The sequence below is a fragment of the Amphiura filiformis genome, chromosome 3 (assembly GCF_039555335.1).
Source record: "Amphiura filiformis chromosome 3, Afil_fr2py, whole genome shotgun sequence".
In the NCBI taxonomy this organism is placed as follows: domain Eukaryota; kingdom Metazoa; phylum Echinodermata; class Ophiuroidea; order Amphilepidida; family Amphiuridae; genus Amphiura; species Amphiura filiformis.
This window is the reverse complement of record NC_092630.1, coordinates 46,629,539-46,647,153: the sequence shown is the minus strand read 5'-3', so window position 1 is coordinate 46,647,153 and position 17,615 is coordinate 46,629,539. Positions and strand designations below refer to the sequence as shown.

Genomic DNA, 17,615 nt, shown 5'->3' with positions numbered 1-17,615 from the left:
AGTAAAATCAAATTTTCAGATTTTCTCAAAAACTGTTCATTTTTGCAGGAATATGTTATGTTAGTTGGATTCCTTGCATCACTTTCTTTTTGAAAATGTATACTTTTATATACTTCTCTTCATTACATTTAGAGATACAATGAAAACAATATCTAAATTACTGACTCGAGGAAGGTATACAGTGGTATACAGAGGGTATAGTGGTTAGAGATTGGGGTTTACAATACTGAAGTCTGGGTTCATACAAATCCTAGTGCATCCACTTTTTCAAAACTAATATTTACTTTTTTCACAAGTAGGGAAAAGTTGCTGCAATGACCGTTACCAATCAGCATTTGATAGTGGTACCATCACGCTTCACTATGTCCGGCAATGTAAACAGTCCCAGGTTAAATTAAGATGAGAGTTATTCTGCTTATTATTGTGTTACTGAAGTTAGATGTAGCCATTTACAATCGATAAAGATCTTCTGCAAGTCAGGTTCAACTTAATTCAGGTATATCAATGTTTGCCATTTTTCTAACAATTGTGTAAATTTTGTGAAAGTTGTGTAAGCCAACAATGCAATTATTTAATGTAATGAGGTACATCTTTCATAATGGTACTAGTAAAACATACTATAAAGTCATGATGTGACTAAGGGAACTGACTGAAAATTGGTGGGTTCAAATAATATTTGTGTATTTTTAGAGCAGAGGAGGAATGTAATTGACATGTGTAATCCTTCCGTCCCTTTCGTTCATAGGGCTTCAAAATTCATCCATCTTTTGGTTTGTTCCCTTACTTGGAGAAGGAATGTTGGTATTAAAGATGTGAAATGAGAGAAAATGCACATTGTGTAACATAAATATGCTTAGAAATTTGATATTCTTGCCATTGACTTGAAAGGTCGGTAACAGTCAAATATATTATAGATTAGAAAAGGAATTTATTGTGTAGCCTGGGAATCTAATATGTACCCAAATGATTGGTATCTGTCAGTTTTCAATATTGTGTTTTGAAGAGATTGTTTCATATAATGAAAAGTCTTTGAGCAACAGATTCTTGTCATTTAAGGTGGATGTCTTGGCAGTAGTTATGAAAATGCTTAGGCCTATTAGATTAAGCACGGTATAAATTGTATGTGTATAAATCATCTATGTTGCAGTAATTACCTATCATTTTTGTGTTAAGATAATGTGGGGCTGTCCTGCATTGGGATCAAAATAGTACCTGTAGCTGAAATGGGACAATAGTAGGTAACTAAGGTATATAAAATTGAAACATCCTAATGATGCAAACTATTTGAAACAAGTAACAGAAACTACTTCTTATTATATTTGACCTGTTTGTTTGCCATAAAAGATTTTATTTTCAACGCTTATTATATTTTTCTATTACTACCTTACGTTTTGTTGAGTGAAAATTGTGTAACTGCCATAGTTTGTTACAGAAACATTTTTGTTAATTTTAATCCAAGAAGGAAATAACAAAAACAAATACACCTATTGTAAAATCTTCCTGTTTTAAGGCAAGTTACTAGTATACTTGGTCTCTTTTTCCCTCATCACACAGAAGATGGAATTTGGGAAGAATAACAGGTGGATGGATGATACCATATTTGTTGTCTTTTCCAGCATTTTATGATTTAAGATGTAATAAATCCTGCAAATCAATGCAATTGTAGAAAAAATAGAATATTAAAATACTTAGTGTAGTTTTAGAACTGATTTTGGATGTCATGTAAATCTATAATGTATAACACTTGCTACCAGAAAACTTTTGCACTTGCCAACACTCCATCTGTGTTTATCACACAAAAGAACGGAATATGGACAGGATCATGCACAATAGTATGGCGTGGTTAGCGAATGAGGTGTCAATGATATAGCTGTTCATGATGTGATTCAATCAGCCACTCAGAACCTTCTATGTTTACGTAGTGTACATGCTAAGGTGAAAAGGTGAAAAATGCTGAAGTTCTCTGATATCTAGCGTAGTATATAAAACATGTGCCATTTGTGTATTGCAGAGGTTTCCAACCAATGTTTCATAATCCAATTTAAAGTTGTGAACTCAACAAATTGGGTTGCAAGAGTACCTAGTACATGTGACACCATTTGAGATGGGCTAAGAGAAGGATTCTTCTATAAAAGATATCATAATAGTTGACAAGATTTGCTGTTGTAGCGTTGTGATGTACCAGATAAGTTTTTTTTGTGTATATTGCTATTAATAACTTTTTTTGCTTAAAGTGAAATAAAAGGTTATTGAAATCAAGTTTCAAATGATGACAAATTTGTCCTTGTCAATGTTATTAAATGTACACTACTCGACAAAATTAAAGGATCAGACTTATTTATTAGCATTTTTCAAAAACAACATTAACCTTGTAAATCAGATGAGTGTCACTTCATTCAGTAATGTTTTAAAAACTCTTGCAATACAAGTACTGAAATCTCATGGCTTACTGAAAAACACCTTGGTTAGCATCATGAGAACAAAAAAGAAAGAAGGTAAAATCAAGATTTCAGATTCTGATCCTTTAAATTTTTTGAGTAACGTATCTGGTGTAAAGACGAGGCAGATAGAAGTTGCATGAAAAATGGTGATGATGACTGATGAGGCACTCATCTAGCTGATAGGTATTTGGACTACAGTGAACTTCACAATGATGGGTATACACCAAATCTTGTACGAATCTGACAGCTTTATTTTCCCTGGACAAGAGATTTCTTGCTCACACATTTCCAGTATACTTCAAAAACATGTGAAGGGGCTGAGCTGGGTGGCTGTGCCTGCTGTGATTATTTTTGGAGGCTGTTTTAGTTTTCTTACGGAGTAATTTGCGGTACTTAAATATGGATAGAATGTTAACATATTGTGTGGGTTTTGCTTACATGTAATCGCTGTAGTTCGGAGTGTATGGTATTGGTACATTGAAATGCAAACAAAAGTTATCAAACAGTTTTCTTCCTCTTTCGAAACCACTAATGCTGGAATTTAACCTGATGCCAAATCTGTACTACATTCCTTGCATGTTTTGTATGTATCGCTTCCCATATTTATTTAATTTTGTTCATTATTAATTAATGTCATACATGATAAGCATTTTCTGGATGATTAAAATTATCCTGCTCAGTTGAACTTTGTCTTTTGGTACTGGCAGTTGTTTCAGTAAGTAACATTGTGTCATGCAATTCATCATGAAGGCTTACATCGTTCTTTACATGTTAGCCATCGCTTCAAAATGGCCAACAACTTTGGCATCAACCAAACTGACAAGACCATTTGCAATTAGTGATATTGTTTTAAATAGTGGCACTATGGGTTTCTACACATCAAGTGATGGAAATGTTATGTTAAGCGTACAAGCAGCGGATGATCAACCATGGAGTCCATGGGTATCTCTAGGTCCTGATGGAACAATTGGTACAGGGGTCAAAATCATCTCTAGTCCTGTTGGTGTCCACTGCGCATCCACTAACCAGACCAGAATATTTGCTATGGCTTCAAATGGACAGGTCTACAGTATTTTGCAAAACCTACACTTTTATGTATTGCCTGAAGAACTGCCTCAAAACAACATGCAACCTACTTTTGGTAGATGGGTCTTTGTCGGTAATTCTTCTTTATATTATGATAAAGGAGTGGTTTTGAATGGTTTGGATTCAGTTCAAGCTGGAAACTGGAACAAACACAACACCCACCAAATTATAGTCTTTGCTCGTTCCATGACCAATGAATCCAGTTTGTACTATACCATAGGAGAAGATACTGGTAATTTTCAGGCTTGGCGTAGGATTGGTGGTACCAAGACACACCTAGCAACAGATGCCACAGTGATATTGAATCCATTTAGTGGATACTATGAAGCCTTTGCCATTATGAATGATGCAAAATTACAGCATGCATTTCAAAGAAGTGAAAAGGCTTGGGGTGGCTGGAGAATTATGGGTAAGAATTATTGATTTTCATATCTGAACTGAAACTTGTAGTTGCTTGTAATGTTTGTATGTAAACTCAACCAATAAAGTATCGAAACGATTATAGATGGTCAGATTTATCAGGAACTGAAATATATAGCAAAAACTTATTTAATGTATATAAAGCGCAGCTTTCTCCTGCGCATTTTGATACCTCTTTCGTTGCTCTACGATATCATTTGGTCGAGTTATGGGCGCTTGAGTGGCTTCAAGTCGGATTTTGAAAGTTGCACTTGGCTCCTATTCAAGCCAAACGCGTTCGTCGTGTACACACACACAACCCCACACGCCATCAAGACAAAGGACACCGATGTGCTCTGTTTAATTAACTTTACTTTATTTTACTTCTTCGACTTCCAACTTCAATACTTGCTACCCTTTACTTATCTCTGCCTTATCTCATGAACTTTCTTTCTGCTGACATCTCAATACTTGGTGTGCCCACCATCACTGTCTATCACTGCCTGGATTCGTTGTCGCATGCTCTGAACAAGATGTCTTATCTTCCTTGGTCAGTGTCTCGCCATTTCCTGCGCAAGATGCGCCGAAGGCCTTCTAAGGTGGTGTCAGGTTTGATTGATTTGTTAGCTTTGCTTTGAAGTTGGAAGTCGAAGGAGTAAAATAAAGGTATGTTCATGGTTAAGTAAACAGAGCACATCGGTGTCCTTTATATAATCGTTTCGATACTTTATTGGTTGAGTTTATATGTAAGGTACTAATTATAGTAACTCAATTTGCATAGATGTCTCCTTTGGCCCTCATGGAGCAGTTTATGTCACATTTTAACTTTTATTACTCAGTACCAAATTTGATAGACAGTCATCACAGTCTCTATTGAAGAAAGTGATTGACAGCTCAATTATGAAAAAGTGGGACAATGGTCTCAATTTTGCTGAGAGGTGCACTACTTTATAACTCTTAGGCAACAAAAAATGGGGCTGGCCGACCCACATTATCAATTTTTGAGATTTTATTAAGAATTACTGTATGCATGAGAAATCGGCCATTTTTTGGCCAAAAGTGGACCAAGTTTAACAGATATTGTTTTATGTATGTACAATCAGCTGTTTTGGGTAAAAAGTAGATTTACTTTGAGACTTTTTTTTTAGACTCATGTGCTAAAAAACAATGTCCAAATGACCAACCCTACTTGATAGGTCCATCCACTTGTAGAACAGGGTGGGTGGTTTTGTTTGTTTGTTTGTTTTTTTGTCTTATTATTGATAAGTTGCAGATAAGAATGATAGGCCCTACTGATGAGTTTGATTTGCTTCATAGCCCACTGTGGAACAGAAAACACAACAATTTTTTTTGTGGCCTTACTACTTTCAGATCCAAAAGCACATCTTGGTTTATCAAAGACATCACGACCAACAGCAAACAGACTGTCACCATATTTCACCCATGGAGCCCTGGAGGTGTTTGTTTTGGGTAAAAACGGACATATTCATCATATATACCAGACGACTTGTGACCATGTAGACAACCCATGGGGTTACTGTACATGGGGTGTGTGGCGTAAAATAAACTCACTGACTCCAGGGAGAGATGCTTGGAATAATACCATCATGGCTACAAGTAACATTCATCAAGGAAATGAAGTCTTCAGTGTAGATGAAAATGGACGGTAAGTTTTTTTATTATTTCTTTTATCCTTCAAATTGATATGAACTTGATATTGTTTAAAGTATCAGTGCTCAGACCCGTAGCTAGGAGTTAGTCTTGGGGGTGCAGTCTCAAAAGTGCCTCTTCTGTAAATATTTCCTTCATAAAAGCACAGAAAAAGTGGATCATTTTATTTGGATGCTTTTTCGGGGTTGTTTCGCTGACTCTGCATCCTGCTGGCTACAGCTTTATCAGTGCTGTCTTCTTGGCAGTGTTGCATGAACGAGGATTCTCGCAAGGATTGCATAAATTGTGATGATTTATACAGGGCACAAACGGTGGGTTGCAATTTATAGGTATCAAAGGTCACAATTTGTCAGTATTTTCCGAAAGCTCAGCCCTCTGAATAGCCCTGAAGATGACACTCGCTAGAGTAATGGCTAATTTGCAAGTATCCTTTTAGGCCTAATTGAGCAGGTTTATACTTCTGCGGCACAGAAGTCGGGTCCGAAGGAAATTTGTTATGATTATTATAGATGCATATAATAGGCCTATGCTCCGAAAATAGCCAATAATAATGTAAAAATGTTGCACCAAATACCTTCATTAAGGCTTTGATTTTGAACTTCTGAGGGAGCACATCCCCCATACGTACCCCTTGCGTCAAAACCAAAAATGCTAAACTGAATTGCGAGTTATTGAGCATGAGTGTTCATATAAAACAAAAAATTTGTGGCTCAGTTGGAAGTCTGTTAAAATATATGCTCCAAAACTTACCAATAAATGCCCTGGGGTCTCTGGTGCTTGTATGTCTGAATGCTAGAATATGGCATATCTCCACATATAAATTGGTGACATCCCATTTTGTTTCACCAGTTAAAGGTGGGTGGGCTGATTGTAACAACACATGGTTTCTAGCAGTTTGGATGCTATAAGCAAAAATGTGTATCACAGTAGCCCTTAGAACAGTACCACGTTTTTGTTCATACTGCAAAACAAAACACACTTGAGGCCTAAAATTTCACTGGAGTTAAGGTGGTACTACACCCCTGGCCAATTTTGTGCCCATTTTTGCATTTTTCTCACAAATTATAACACATTAGTGACAAGTAAGATATGTATATTATAGGGACAAGGACTACAATTACTGCACTGAAAATGTTATTTCAGCACAGACAACAGTTGTGTTACAGTCAAAAATGAGGGAAAACTAATATTTGATCAATAAATCAATAACTACTTGTCTTGAGTCACTGAAATTCCACTGTAGTAACTGGATTCCTTGCCCCTATAATATACATAACTTTTGTGTTATTAGTTTTGAGAAAATGCAAAAATAGTCACAAATGTATCAAGGGGTAAAATATGTCAACTGATACCAAAATCTGTTTTTTGTTGAAGTAAGGCGGGGGATAAGGCCTTCAATGGGGTTATACATCTTTAATAGCAATTTATTCAAATCTTTATTGTGTGATGATTTTGCAGAATATGGAATATCTACCAGTTGAAACGAAGTGGTAGTTGGAGTAAATGGAATCAGATTTCAGGCCAGTCAGCTGAAGACAAGATAGTATCACTACCTTATGTCACAAGGCTTAAATATGAATGGTGGAGGATTTATGCAGTCACTGCAAATAACAAGGTAATTAGTGCAGAATTTTAGTCAATGATGACAGTCTTCACAAAATACCTGGAATTCCGGAGATTGGTCATATTTCTTAATACATTTCTGGAATTAAATGATGAAATTTTCCAAGAAAGCAAGGTAAAATGGGTCCCATAAAAAGGTTACATGTAGAAAATGTACAGCATTTTGTAATGGTTAAACACAACAATGTTATTTTTTCAGATGTTATGTATTAATCCTTCTTGTATTTGTCTGCTAAGTTTCAACTCCGTATCTTAAAGCAACTTAAATTATGAGCGCAGGATGACAGGGGTGTCATTCCCCACTGACTTGAACTGAAAATGGAACATTCAGGATTAGCATGTTGCAAAATGCTACTCACAATTTTGGAATTGCTACTCAAATCTGAAATTTCATTACTCCGAGGTGTTGCAGAAAGTGCTACACTAAAAATATACTCTAATCGATCACTGGCCACTGACTTGAACTGAAAATGGAACATTCAGGATTAGCATGTTGCAAAATGCTACTCACAATTTTGTAATTGCTACTCAAATCTGAAATTTCATTACTCCGAGGTGTTGCAGAAAGTGCTACACAAAAAAATATACGAAAATCGATCACTGGGTGTCAAGAGTGGCTCACCATCAAAATATCACACAACAAAAGTTGAACACAAGCATACTTTTGTTTCATAGTTTTTCTTTATTACTTACGATTTTTCTCTTATATTGAAAAATTAAATATTGTACACTGAAAATCTATCAGTTTTAGAGCTTCTTGACACCCGGTATATGCCTTTGAAATCTACAATAATAGAAATAAGGTATGTAAATAACGTAACTAATTTTCATAATTAGACCAGGTCTAACTTGTTTTGTGCATACGGCCCATAGGGTTTATCTATTGGACATACCGTATTCATTCCAATAAGCGCCTACACCCCAATAAACTCCCACCCAGGGTATTTTCAATTTGCTAAAGGGTACTATTAATGTTGAAGTGACTGATTGATGTTACAGTGAAATAGCTTGAGGATTTGAAGTCCTGTGTAAACTTGCAATACATTTACTGCATCAGAAAAGCTACTAGAACATCTCGGGACCCTATTATAACATAGGTAAATTTGTTTCTAATTAACGGCCCTTATGAAAAAATTAGGTAAACCAGGTAAAAAATAAGCATCCACCCAAAATGACTTTGTAAAGCGCCCTGGGCGCTAATTGGAATGAATACGGTACGAGTTATGGACCAGTCTTGGCCCAAATGGGAGTGTCAAAAATGGAATACTGTAATCAATTCTGTTATTTGAACATATAGTTGAGACTTTCGTATGAAACATTGTTCAAATCATAATCACAAGAGTCAAAGTTCAATCACTTGTTATCACAAAGTTTTGTTTTTAAAATGTTGTTAAATCTAATGATAATGAAATTGGTTTGTGAGACATGACCATGTAAATCATTAACCATATTATTGAGATAAAAACTGCACTCATATAGGTGAAAATGATCTGGTGGTGACAGCTTCCGTATGTAATTTTGGTAAAAAAGTAACAACTTTTCATATTGAAATGTTTTCAGATGATTCTGGTGCAGCAGAATGGTACCATAGCAGCCCAGCCCAGCAAGGTAGCCTTTGGAGCAAATGTGACGGTATCATGGACTGTGCCAAAGGATGAGGCTGTGAATATGGACTGGATTGGAATTTATCCTCATGGAGCAGACAATAGCAAATATGTGGATTTCAGGTATGAAAATGTTAAAGTTACAGTTTAGGACATATTAGGGTTAGGGTTAACATTAGCCCTAGTATTAGGGTTAGGTTATGGTTAATGTTAAGGTTAGGATTTGGGCTTAGGTTATAGGGCTTAGGTTATAGGTTAAGGTTAGGGTGAAGTTTAGGGTTAGGGTAAGGATTACAGTTTATAATTAAGGTGGCTTTATCCTTGAAAATGATATAAAGCATTTTCCACCCTGATGTGGCAGTGATGTCAAAGCGTTGAGGTAGCTGTTTCGCACATGCATCTATGCGGCATCTTTAGGTGGGTGCGTGTGTACGCCAGCATTTTGAGCGAACACTAGCGATTTGTAGCTGTGCCCAATGAAATGCGCACTGACGTCACTGCCACAACAGGGTGAAAAATGCTTTAGAATGTGTTAAGTTCAAAATTCTTAGAACAAATCCAATTTTGGTGCAGGGATTGGTCATTCAATTTGAGAAAGTGTTAGCACGAAACTGTCATTGATCAAGGTATGTAACATCAAAATTGGATTTGTTCTAAGAATTTTGAACTTAATATTTCATTGACATTAATCCTGATGAACTTATTTGCGGAGGTTTAGAATGTGTGTATTGATGAGAAAACCTTGCCAAGTTTTCATTTTTTCCAACAAAGTGCTCTTGAAATATGCCTAATCACGTCTTTAATAAAGGCTAGAGTGGACAGTTCAAGTCTAAACATGGCCAACGTGTTGTGTCCATGGGCAAGGCACTTAATCCTATTTGCCTCACTTCACCCAGGTGTAATTGGGTACTGGCTTATGCTGCAAACATGAATAGACTCATGTGGCAGGAGTGGCATACCTCCACAGTAACATTATACACAAAGGAGTCTGGCCCCAAGACACTTTGACAGAATTATGCTCTCTAATCTTTTGCAGGTATGTCCAAGGCACTCAAAACCCTGGCAAGAGTTCTGTACCTTCAGGAAGTGTTGTAATGGATACCTTCTTGCCAGATGGTACCTATGATGTTCGCTACCTAGTCAGCAGACACTTTGTTAATGTCAGCAACACAGGTAAACACACAAGAAATTCCTTGTGGTTTAGGAGTTTTGAACCTGATATGAATGATAAAAATGCCTTTAATATCCCAAACCTCTCATGTGATGATGAGATTTCTTCAATATTGACATTTCGAGCCTCTAATGACATGTTAATTTCTCCAACAATAAATGTTTAGTGAAGTAACCATAAAATAAACTATAATGTTGGTATTACAAATTGCAACTACCACTGGAATATTTTGTTGGAAATTAAAAATTACTAAATTATTGGTGTTAACTCATTCTTTTGTGATAAAGTCACAAAATGTGACAATATTTATTACTCAAAATAGTCCATTTGTTTTACCCACATTCAACAGCAATAGTATCGTACAAAGGTACCAAGGCTGCAAATGTACTTCAGTTATTTCGAGGCATATTCCGAGGATTGGAAGTAGGCAGTAATGTAGAACAGTGTATTGAAGATGGACAAATGACTGTGGAGACTTTTAAGCAATCATTTGATGCTTTTCAACATGGAGAGGTTAGTGATTACTCCCGATTCCAGAAAAATAAAGAACTAAATTTGTTGAATTAACAAGATGCTAATCTGTTTTACCACAGAAATGATGAACCTAACTTGGATTATAAATAATTTTAATTTTCAAAAAAAAAAAAACCAAAATTTATATTTTTAAGGTATTATTATGCTAGAAAAGCAATAAAAAGACCCTCATTTATAACATAGTATTATTGTAACGAAGCCCAAATAGTGACATTAAATGTGTTATTTAGAGAATAAAGGTATTTGTTTTTAGCCGCAGTCATGCATCGTCTCATATAACTTGGGCGACATGATTATTTTAAGTAAAACACTTGCCTCGTTGTTTTACGTCAAAAATAATGATGATGTCGCATGTTATATGACATAGATGCACGACAGTGGCTAAAAACAATACCTTTATTCTCATTCTTAAACACTTCAATTCAAATAGATATATTAATCATAAGTATATCAAATTTTAATCAAATTAAACCCTACATTTTACAAGGAATTACCTAGGGCTTAGAATCGATCAGTCCCATTGTTGCTATGCACCTCCGATTGGTTCAGATAGCATGTCTGAGTATCGCGTTGACACACACATGCTAAAGTGTGTTATATTGTGTCATATATCACACGGAGAAGAACCAATAAGATTGCAGGAACTTCCTTAAGTGTTTATTTTGCATATATTTGCATCATGAAATTTGAATTGCATGCAAGACTCACATTTTTTACCATACTTAATTTGTTAGACCTTGAGTTGGGCACCGATGTCCGTGCTTATAAGATTTTTCTGCAATGGTGCCAACAAACTGCCTGAATGTGTGTATTAGCTCTGGCATGATTAAGTTAACGCGGCTGTGTACTCTAGACGTTGTTTCTTTCGCGAAATTGAGTTTTTTTTGATATGTTTGTACTTAGTTATGTTATTTATAAATACAAGTAATGAAAATCCAGATTTGTAAACTCCAACTGCAATATTTTAAGGATTTTATTTCACTATTCTACTCGTGTTTGAAATTTAAAAGGAAAGAAAACCCTTTGTTGTACCAGCAGGGTACACGCAAGAACAACGTGTCGCGTTGCGTATCGCGCAATTTGTTAACGCCCCAATACGCTACGCATACGCGACGCTTATCTGCATGCACGGCGCATCTTATGGAAACACCACGGAAGCACTGATTTCACAAAAACCTAGTGGTTAAATGGCTCCGTTTTATCTGATAAAATGTGGGTTTTTCAAGTTCTTTCCCCCGATTTAAATATCAAGTTATGAATGGATTTCGCTCAAACTTCTCAAGGGGCTGCATATTTACCCGATGTTCACGTAATGTAAGGTAGAAAACGAAAGCTGCCGTGATTCTCCTGTGAGATTCGATGAAAGTGCAAAATGTGACCACTTTAAACTTCAACGGCCATTATTTCAATGTTCATTTTGTCGGTAAAATGACGATTTAGGTACACGATAACTCAATAAATACAGCATCTATAGGTAAGCAAATATGATCATCGTAAAGAGCATGATCGACTCAAGAAACTTTTTTCTCATTTTTTATATTTTGGTCTATTTCTGTGCAAATAGGCGTTTGTGAATTTTTAAAAGTTCATTTTGATGCCTTATATGGTCAATATCTCAAAAAATAAGGCCAATATCAAAAAACTAAAAAAAAACGTTTTTGGAATGGTGCCTCAAGACTAAGAAAAAAAAAATTTGGAAAGAGTGTTTTTTTTTGTTATGATGTACCGAACAAAAATTGAGATTCATTGATGTCTTGCCTTTATAAAAATGTATACTTTTATATGTCTTGCGTGAATAATTACAAAGTTATGGTACTTTTACTACATGCATGTCTGAGAGTACACAGCCTCCTTAATGCCGCGATTTTATAATCCGACCAGTAAAATAATTACTATGCCTTATGGAAGATAAAAAAAGACTGATGCAAAATCTTCAAGACATTGTATAGTTTTCATGAAATCTACTGACACAAAAAGATATGAGGAAATCTGAATCTATTTGATGCTATAGTTTTGATTGTACATCATCAGCATGTGGCTGTGCAATTTCCAGAGGCCGCATGTTAGCAACATCAATATGAACACCCAAATGACAGTAAATCTTGTACATCAAAATAATTTTGCATACATTTATTTTGTCTCCCTATTTCAGATACACAAAGGATTGCAGCTATTTGGGATTGCTCTGCAAGATGTTGTGGTGACATTGAATAAGTGTATGGAAGTGGCTAAAGCTAAAAAATTGGCGACGCTGGTCAAAGATTTTATATCATGCTACGAGGTGAAATACAAATGCGGAAAGTTTGTCATTGAGTTAGCTATAGATTTTTTTGAGCTTCTTAAGATTTTGTACCAAGATAGGTACGAGATATATGGTGATATACATGCGGCTTCTAATTCATTCAAACTGATAAATGGCTATCAACAGGGAGGTTTGTGTATTGGTAGGGTTGTGAAGGTTTGTTTGTCTATATAATATATTCTTCTGTGAAACATGTGATCATTCTTTGAAGTACTTTACTGAAATATTATTATAAATGATGTAGAAGTTCTTGATTGATGGAACTAAGAGCGTAGATGCAAAACTAGGTCGAAATTGAGTTTTTTAATGAATGTATTAAACACTTAAACATACATCTTTTGGAATTTGTTTACATTCATATCTTTTCCGTTGCTGAGACATTCAAATTATAGATTTCTGGAAATCTTCATTATTTTCCGGAAAATTTGAATAAAAACATCTATAGACGAATCCAATTTCACGCATTCCTATACCTTAATGGTTGCCAAAGTTGGGTCCCCGTCGGCTCAATCTTACCTAAAATGTGACATAATGCGGCCTTGGAGGGATTTTAAAATGCATTCTATCACCCGTGTTACACGTAGACAAAAGAATGATGACAGTTTTACAACACAAAAGAATCTAACATCGATTTTTAAGCGACTTTTTGGTGTTGCAGGGACCCAAAGATGGCTGACCAAATCCTGACCATGACTTGGCTTGTTGGATTCGTCTATAAGAGACCAATTAACACAGTTTAATGGTTTTTGTTGAATTGTGCTCCAGAACACTGTCCTTTAACATTTGAAACAAAAAATGCCAGTTAAAAAATTTATTTTTGTCAAAATTTAGCAAAAACTGGAATTTTATGAAGTTTCAGAAAATCCCAAATAATGGAGCATTTTAAAATTAATTTTGGCTAAATGTGAAAAAACTTCTTTTGCCAAATCTTTGCGACTTGTACTTGTTTTGACACTTTGAACAGGGTAATGTAAATAAGTCTCCTCCCATTATCCCAAACCCAATTATATTAAATCCTGCAATTGTACTTATGCATGCCTAGTTGTAGTATTGGTAGGGAAGGGGTGACTTTGGGAGAGGTTTGTCTTGAAACCAAAGAAAGCAATGCAACTTTCTCTTGGTATCCCAACAACTTTTGATGACCATTGTAAGAGCAAACTGCACTGGGTTCCTCCCAAAAAGGTTACCATCTCCACCAGTGGATGTGCTACTGATATCATGAGGCATTTTAGTGTGTACCGATTACACTTCATACACTCCTCTATCAAAGCAGCCAATCAGAAAAGTGGTTAGAAAAGTATGCGGAGTGCATTGATTGTGTATGTGCAATCTGTGTACTACGCTCAGTGCTTTCACATGTGTTTGCGTCTCGTAGGATTGATTCCTTTTTTCGGGCGGGTTGATGCATTTATATTTGGTTTATTTTTTCCAACATTTTTAGTGATAAATATCATGTGTTTTTTCCTTCTCATGTATGAAATAGGGTAATGAACGCGTATTGTTGCTTGATAAATTATACAAAATAATAAATGACGGGAGAGTCAGCGCATATGCATTATCAACATCAGCGTGTGTGCATTATTTTGTCTAATTTCTCTCCTAACAAATAATACGCATTCATACTCTTAGAACCACATATAGCTAATCAGAAAAGCCACTGGAAAATCTATGTAGAGTGCATAAATATTGTATAATATCACTTGCGTGCAGTTTCACGTACTATGCACTGGGCGTTCGCATTTGCAGGATTGATTACATTTCTGGAAGATGGGTGCATTGATATTGGTCAAATTTTCTGATATTTTTAGTATTTTGTTTGTTATCAAATAATGACAGAAATTCTTTGTCGTGTATGAAATAGATTAATAAATGCATATCACTTGTTGAGAGAGAAATTGGACTTCAATAATCCACTTGCACCGATTGTTGATGTACCCCACTCTCCCCTGCATGTCTTGTGCATTGGTGGACACATCAACATCTCAATGCGGGTGCATTATTAAGTCCACTTTACTCTCTCATCAAGTGATACACATTTATTAACTTATAATTGTAGGTTTTGCTAATTGTAGTAGATGGATAACATTTTTGATACCTGTGGCTTCTTTCATCAAGATTTCTGATTTTAGCTTCTGTTATATCAAACTTCAGATTGGTTATGCATGTTTACAAAACAATCTCTAGATTACTTTGTTGTGTAAATTCACCTTACACAGTGTACATATTTTAGGTTATAAATTGAAATTTAAGTTAATTGTTTTGGATTCCGATATATTTTACCCAGATTTTATAACCTAAATATATTGATATATATTGGTATGACTATGATATGCAAATTTTGAGGGGGAAGCAAACAGGTTGTTGATTTTGTAACTTAACTGGGAATTTTGTTGTCAAAATACACAGGTATATTATGAAAAGCAACATATGCATCTGATAGCAGAGATTCCAAGGATGGGACCATTCACTAATGGTCTTGTGATTCTGGAGATAGGAGTAAATACATTAAAAAGAACACAGATTTTAAGATTAGGTATAAATCAAGAACTGTCAATTTCCTTGGATCTTATATATTATATGATGCATGTGTTTCTTCTCACACAACTACTATAAAAACTTGATAGTTAGCATATATGTGCTTACTATCGAGCGCTTTTGAAAACATGAAATTGTACCAAAGTCCGGCGCTTTACCAACTGAGTCAATGGGGTTGAGACACACATTTGCAGGTTTACTTGTTCGTATATAACTATGTGTATCGATGATTTGCTCAAAACCTTTTACATTTTTGTGGATGGGGCTCTTCATGTTTGCATGTTTTAAAAGCGCTAGATAGCAAACATATATGCTAACTATCGACTTTTTACGGTACTGTGTAATAAATTCTAAGCATAAATTTTAATACCTGATGAATTGTTACACACACAGTATTGTTATAAAAAATATCCATACAAAATAAAAACACTATGAATCAGTTTCAGCTATGTTGGCTTTTTTCACTGTTTTTAATCACGTTTCTAACACTCTTGCATACATACATTACTCCATTCACTATGTTCAAATACCACTGAATATGTAAAATTACTACAACATTATTACAGTTGGCTATACTTAACAATAGGAATGATAAGTACTTTTTGGTTTTACAAAAATTATCCAATATAAGGTCAATGACAGGTTGGTAGGTTCCAAATTTACAGCATTCTCTATTTTCAATATCGGATTTTCAGACACCCAGCTTAATAGACACTTTGAAATGATACAGATTTTGAAAGCATAGTTTTCAGAGCTTATTTATGACTCTAATTCCCTGCCATTCTTTCCTATGTACTGTATATGCCATATGGCAATGGTTACATAGAAGAGATCAGAAGTAAGGAACATGATTTCATAATAAAGCTTAACCAAATTTTAAATACTCATGTTCACCAATAACATCCCATGAGCAATCTGAACGGTTGAAATGCCATGTTTGACAATGAGAATGGGTGTGACTTTAATGTCCCTAAATGTCACCATGGATAAGAACTATTGTAAATAGAACCTTTGTAACCTATCACCGAAACCTTCAATGGTTTTGATATCGTATGTAAAAAAGGAATCAATAAGAAAAGGAGCTGTAGATAACATCACTTACACTCACTGTACAGCAATATTTTTAGCACTGTTAACCAATAACATATATTCTGTGATCGTTACTGTAGCCTAAAAACTCAGTTGCAAAACACAAATTAGTATGTTCAAAAGCCAAAACTTATGGAAAACTGTCAAAACTCAATGTATAAACTGTGTATTGGATAACAGTGCTAGGTAAGAATAACATCCAAATATTTTCCTATTTTAGATATGTCTCATTCAAGACAACATCTTAATTAACAGGCAGCAACCCCTGAGGTAGGCCATGTGCTGTGCATAAGTCATTTTTGAAGCTTTTCTTAGGCTTCAACCACCTGAAGTTAGTTTGTTATTATGTGAATTTGCATCACAAGTTCCTAAGTAATAATTTGGTTATATATAGTTGCACTTCTTTGTCATACAACTGTGCCATCCTGATGAGTTCACATATGTGACCTGTCACCGCAAAAGGATCGTAACGTTGCAAGTTGGAGACATCCTGGCTGCTGAGTTGATGTTGTTTTTTGCTGCGCACCTGTACATATTTGTACAGTGTACATTGTACAGTGTACAAGCCAGTGGTATGTCCTTCGTGAATGGCCCATTGTACTCCCATTGACAAAGGACATACAGACATACTATTTGCTTGAACAGGTGCGTGTGAAACAAACAACACCAACACAGCAGCCAGTATGTCTCTAAACTACCAACTTGTGACTTTATGCTCATTTTGTGGTAGCAGGTCTCATAAGATAAAGCCTATTATCACTCATACATAAATTCTAGACAGCTCATTGGCTAATTACCATTTGATATTTTTACCATCAATTACCGCCGTTGGTAGTTTTAACCATCCCAACAAGCACAACAATGCTTTTGCTATGCAATACATAACAAGCATGTCTTATCTCAAGGACTTGCCAATTAAGTTATGGGCAAATTTTGGTAAAATTAATTGAGACACAGGTTATAACATATCCTTGAAATGTTATTTTCATATTTATGTATGAGTGATATAAAGCAAATATTAACAGTCTTTAATTTATGTAATGGTCGAAATATAATCACTCAGAGAAAGATATATTGTTCCATTCTACTAGCTGTTCCAGCATCACACTTGTAGACAGTTAATATTTGTAAACAAACCTTAGACATCTGGTTTATCACTG

General features: G+C 35.3%; 1 protein-coding gene across 1 annotated transcript; it reads left to right on the top strand.

Moving 5' to 3' along the window:
• Positions 1-3,299: 3,299 nt before the first annotated feature.
• On the top strand, positions 3,300-15,975 carry LOC140148618 (uncharacterized). The gene is made up of 7 exons (XM_072170633.1): positions 3,300-3,936; positions 5,298-5,592; positions 7,056-7,212; positions 8,781-8,947; positions 9,861-9,997; positions 10,345-10,508; positions 12,682-15,975. Exons 1-7 carry the CDS (start codon positions 3,306-3,308, stop codon positions 13,003-13,005), a joined length of 1,875 nt encoding a protein of 624 aa, XP_072026734.1. The 5' UTR covers positions 3,300-3,305; the 3' UTR covers positions 13,006-15,975.
• Positions 15,976-17,615: the final 1,640 nt, after the last annotated feature.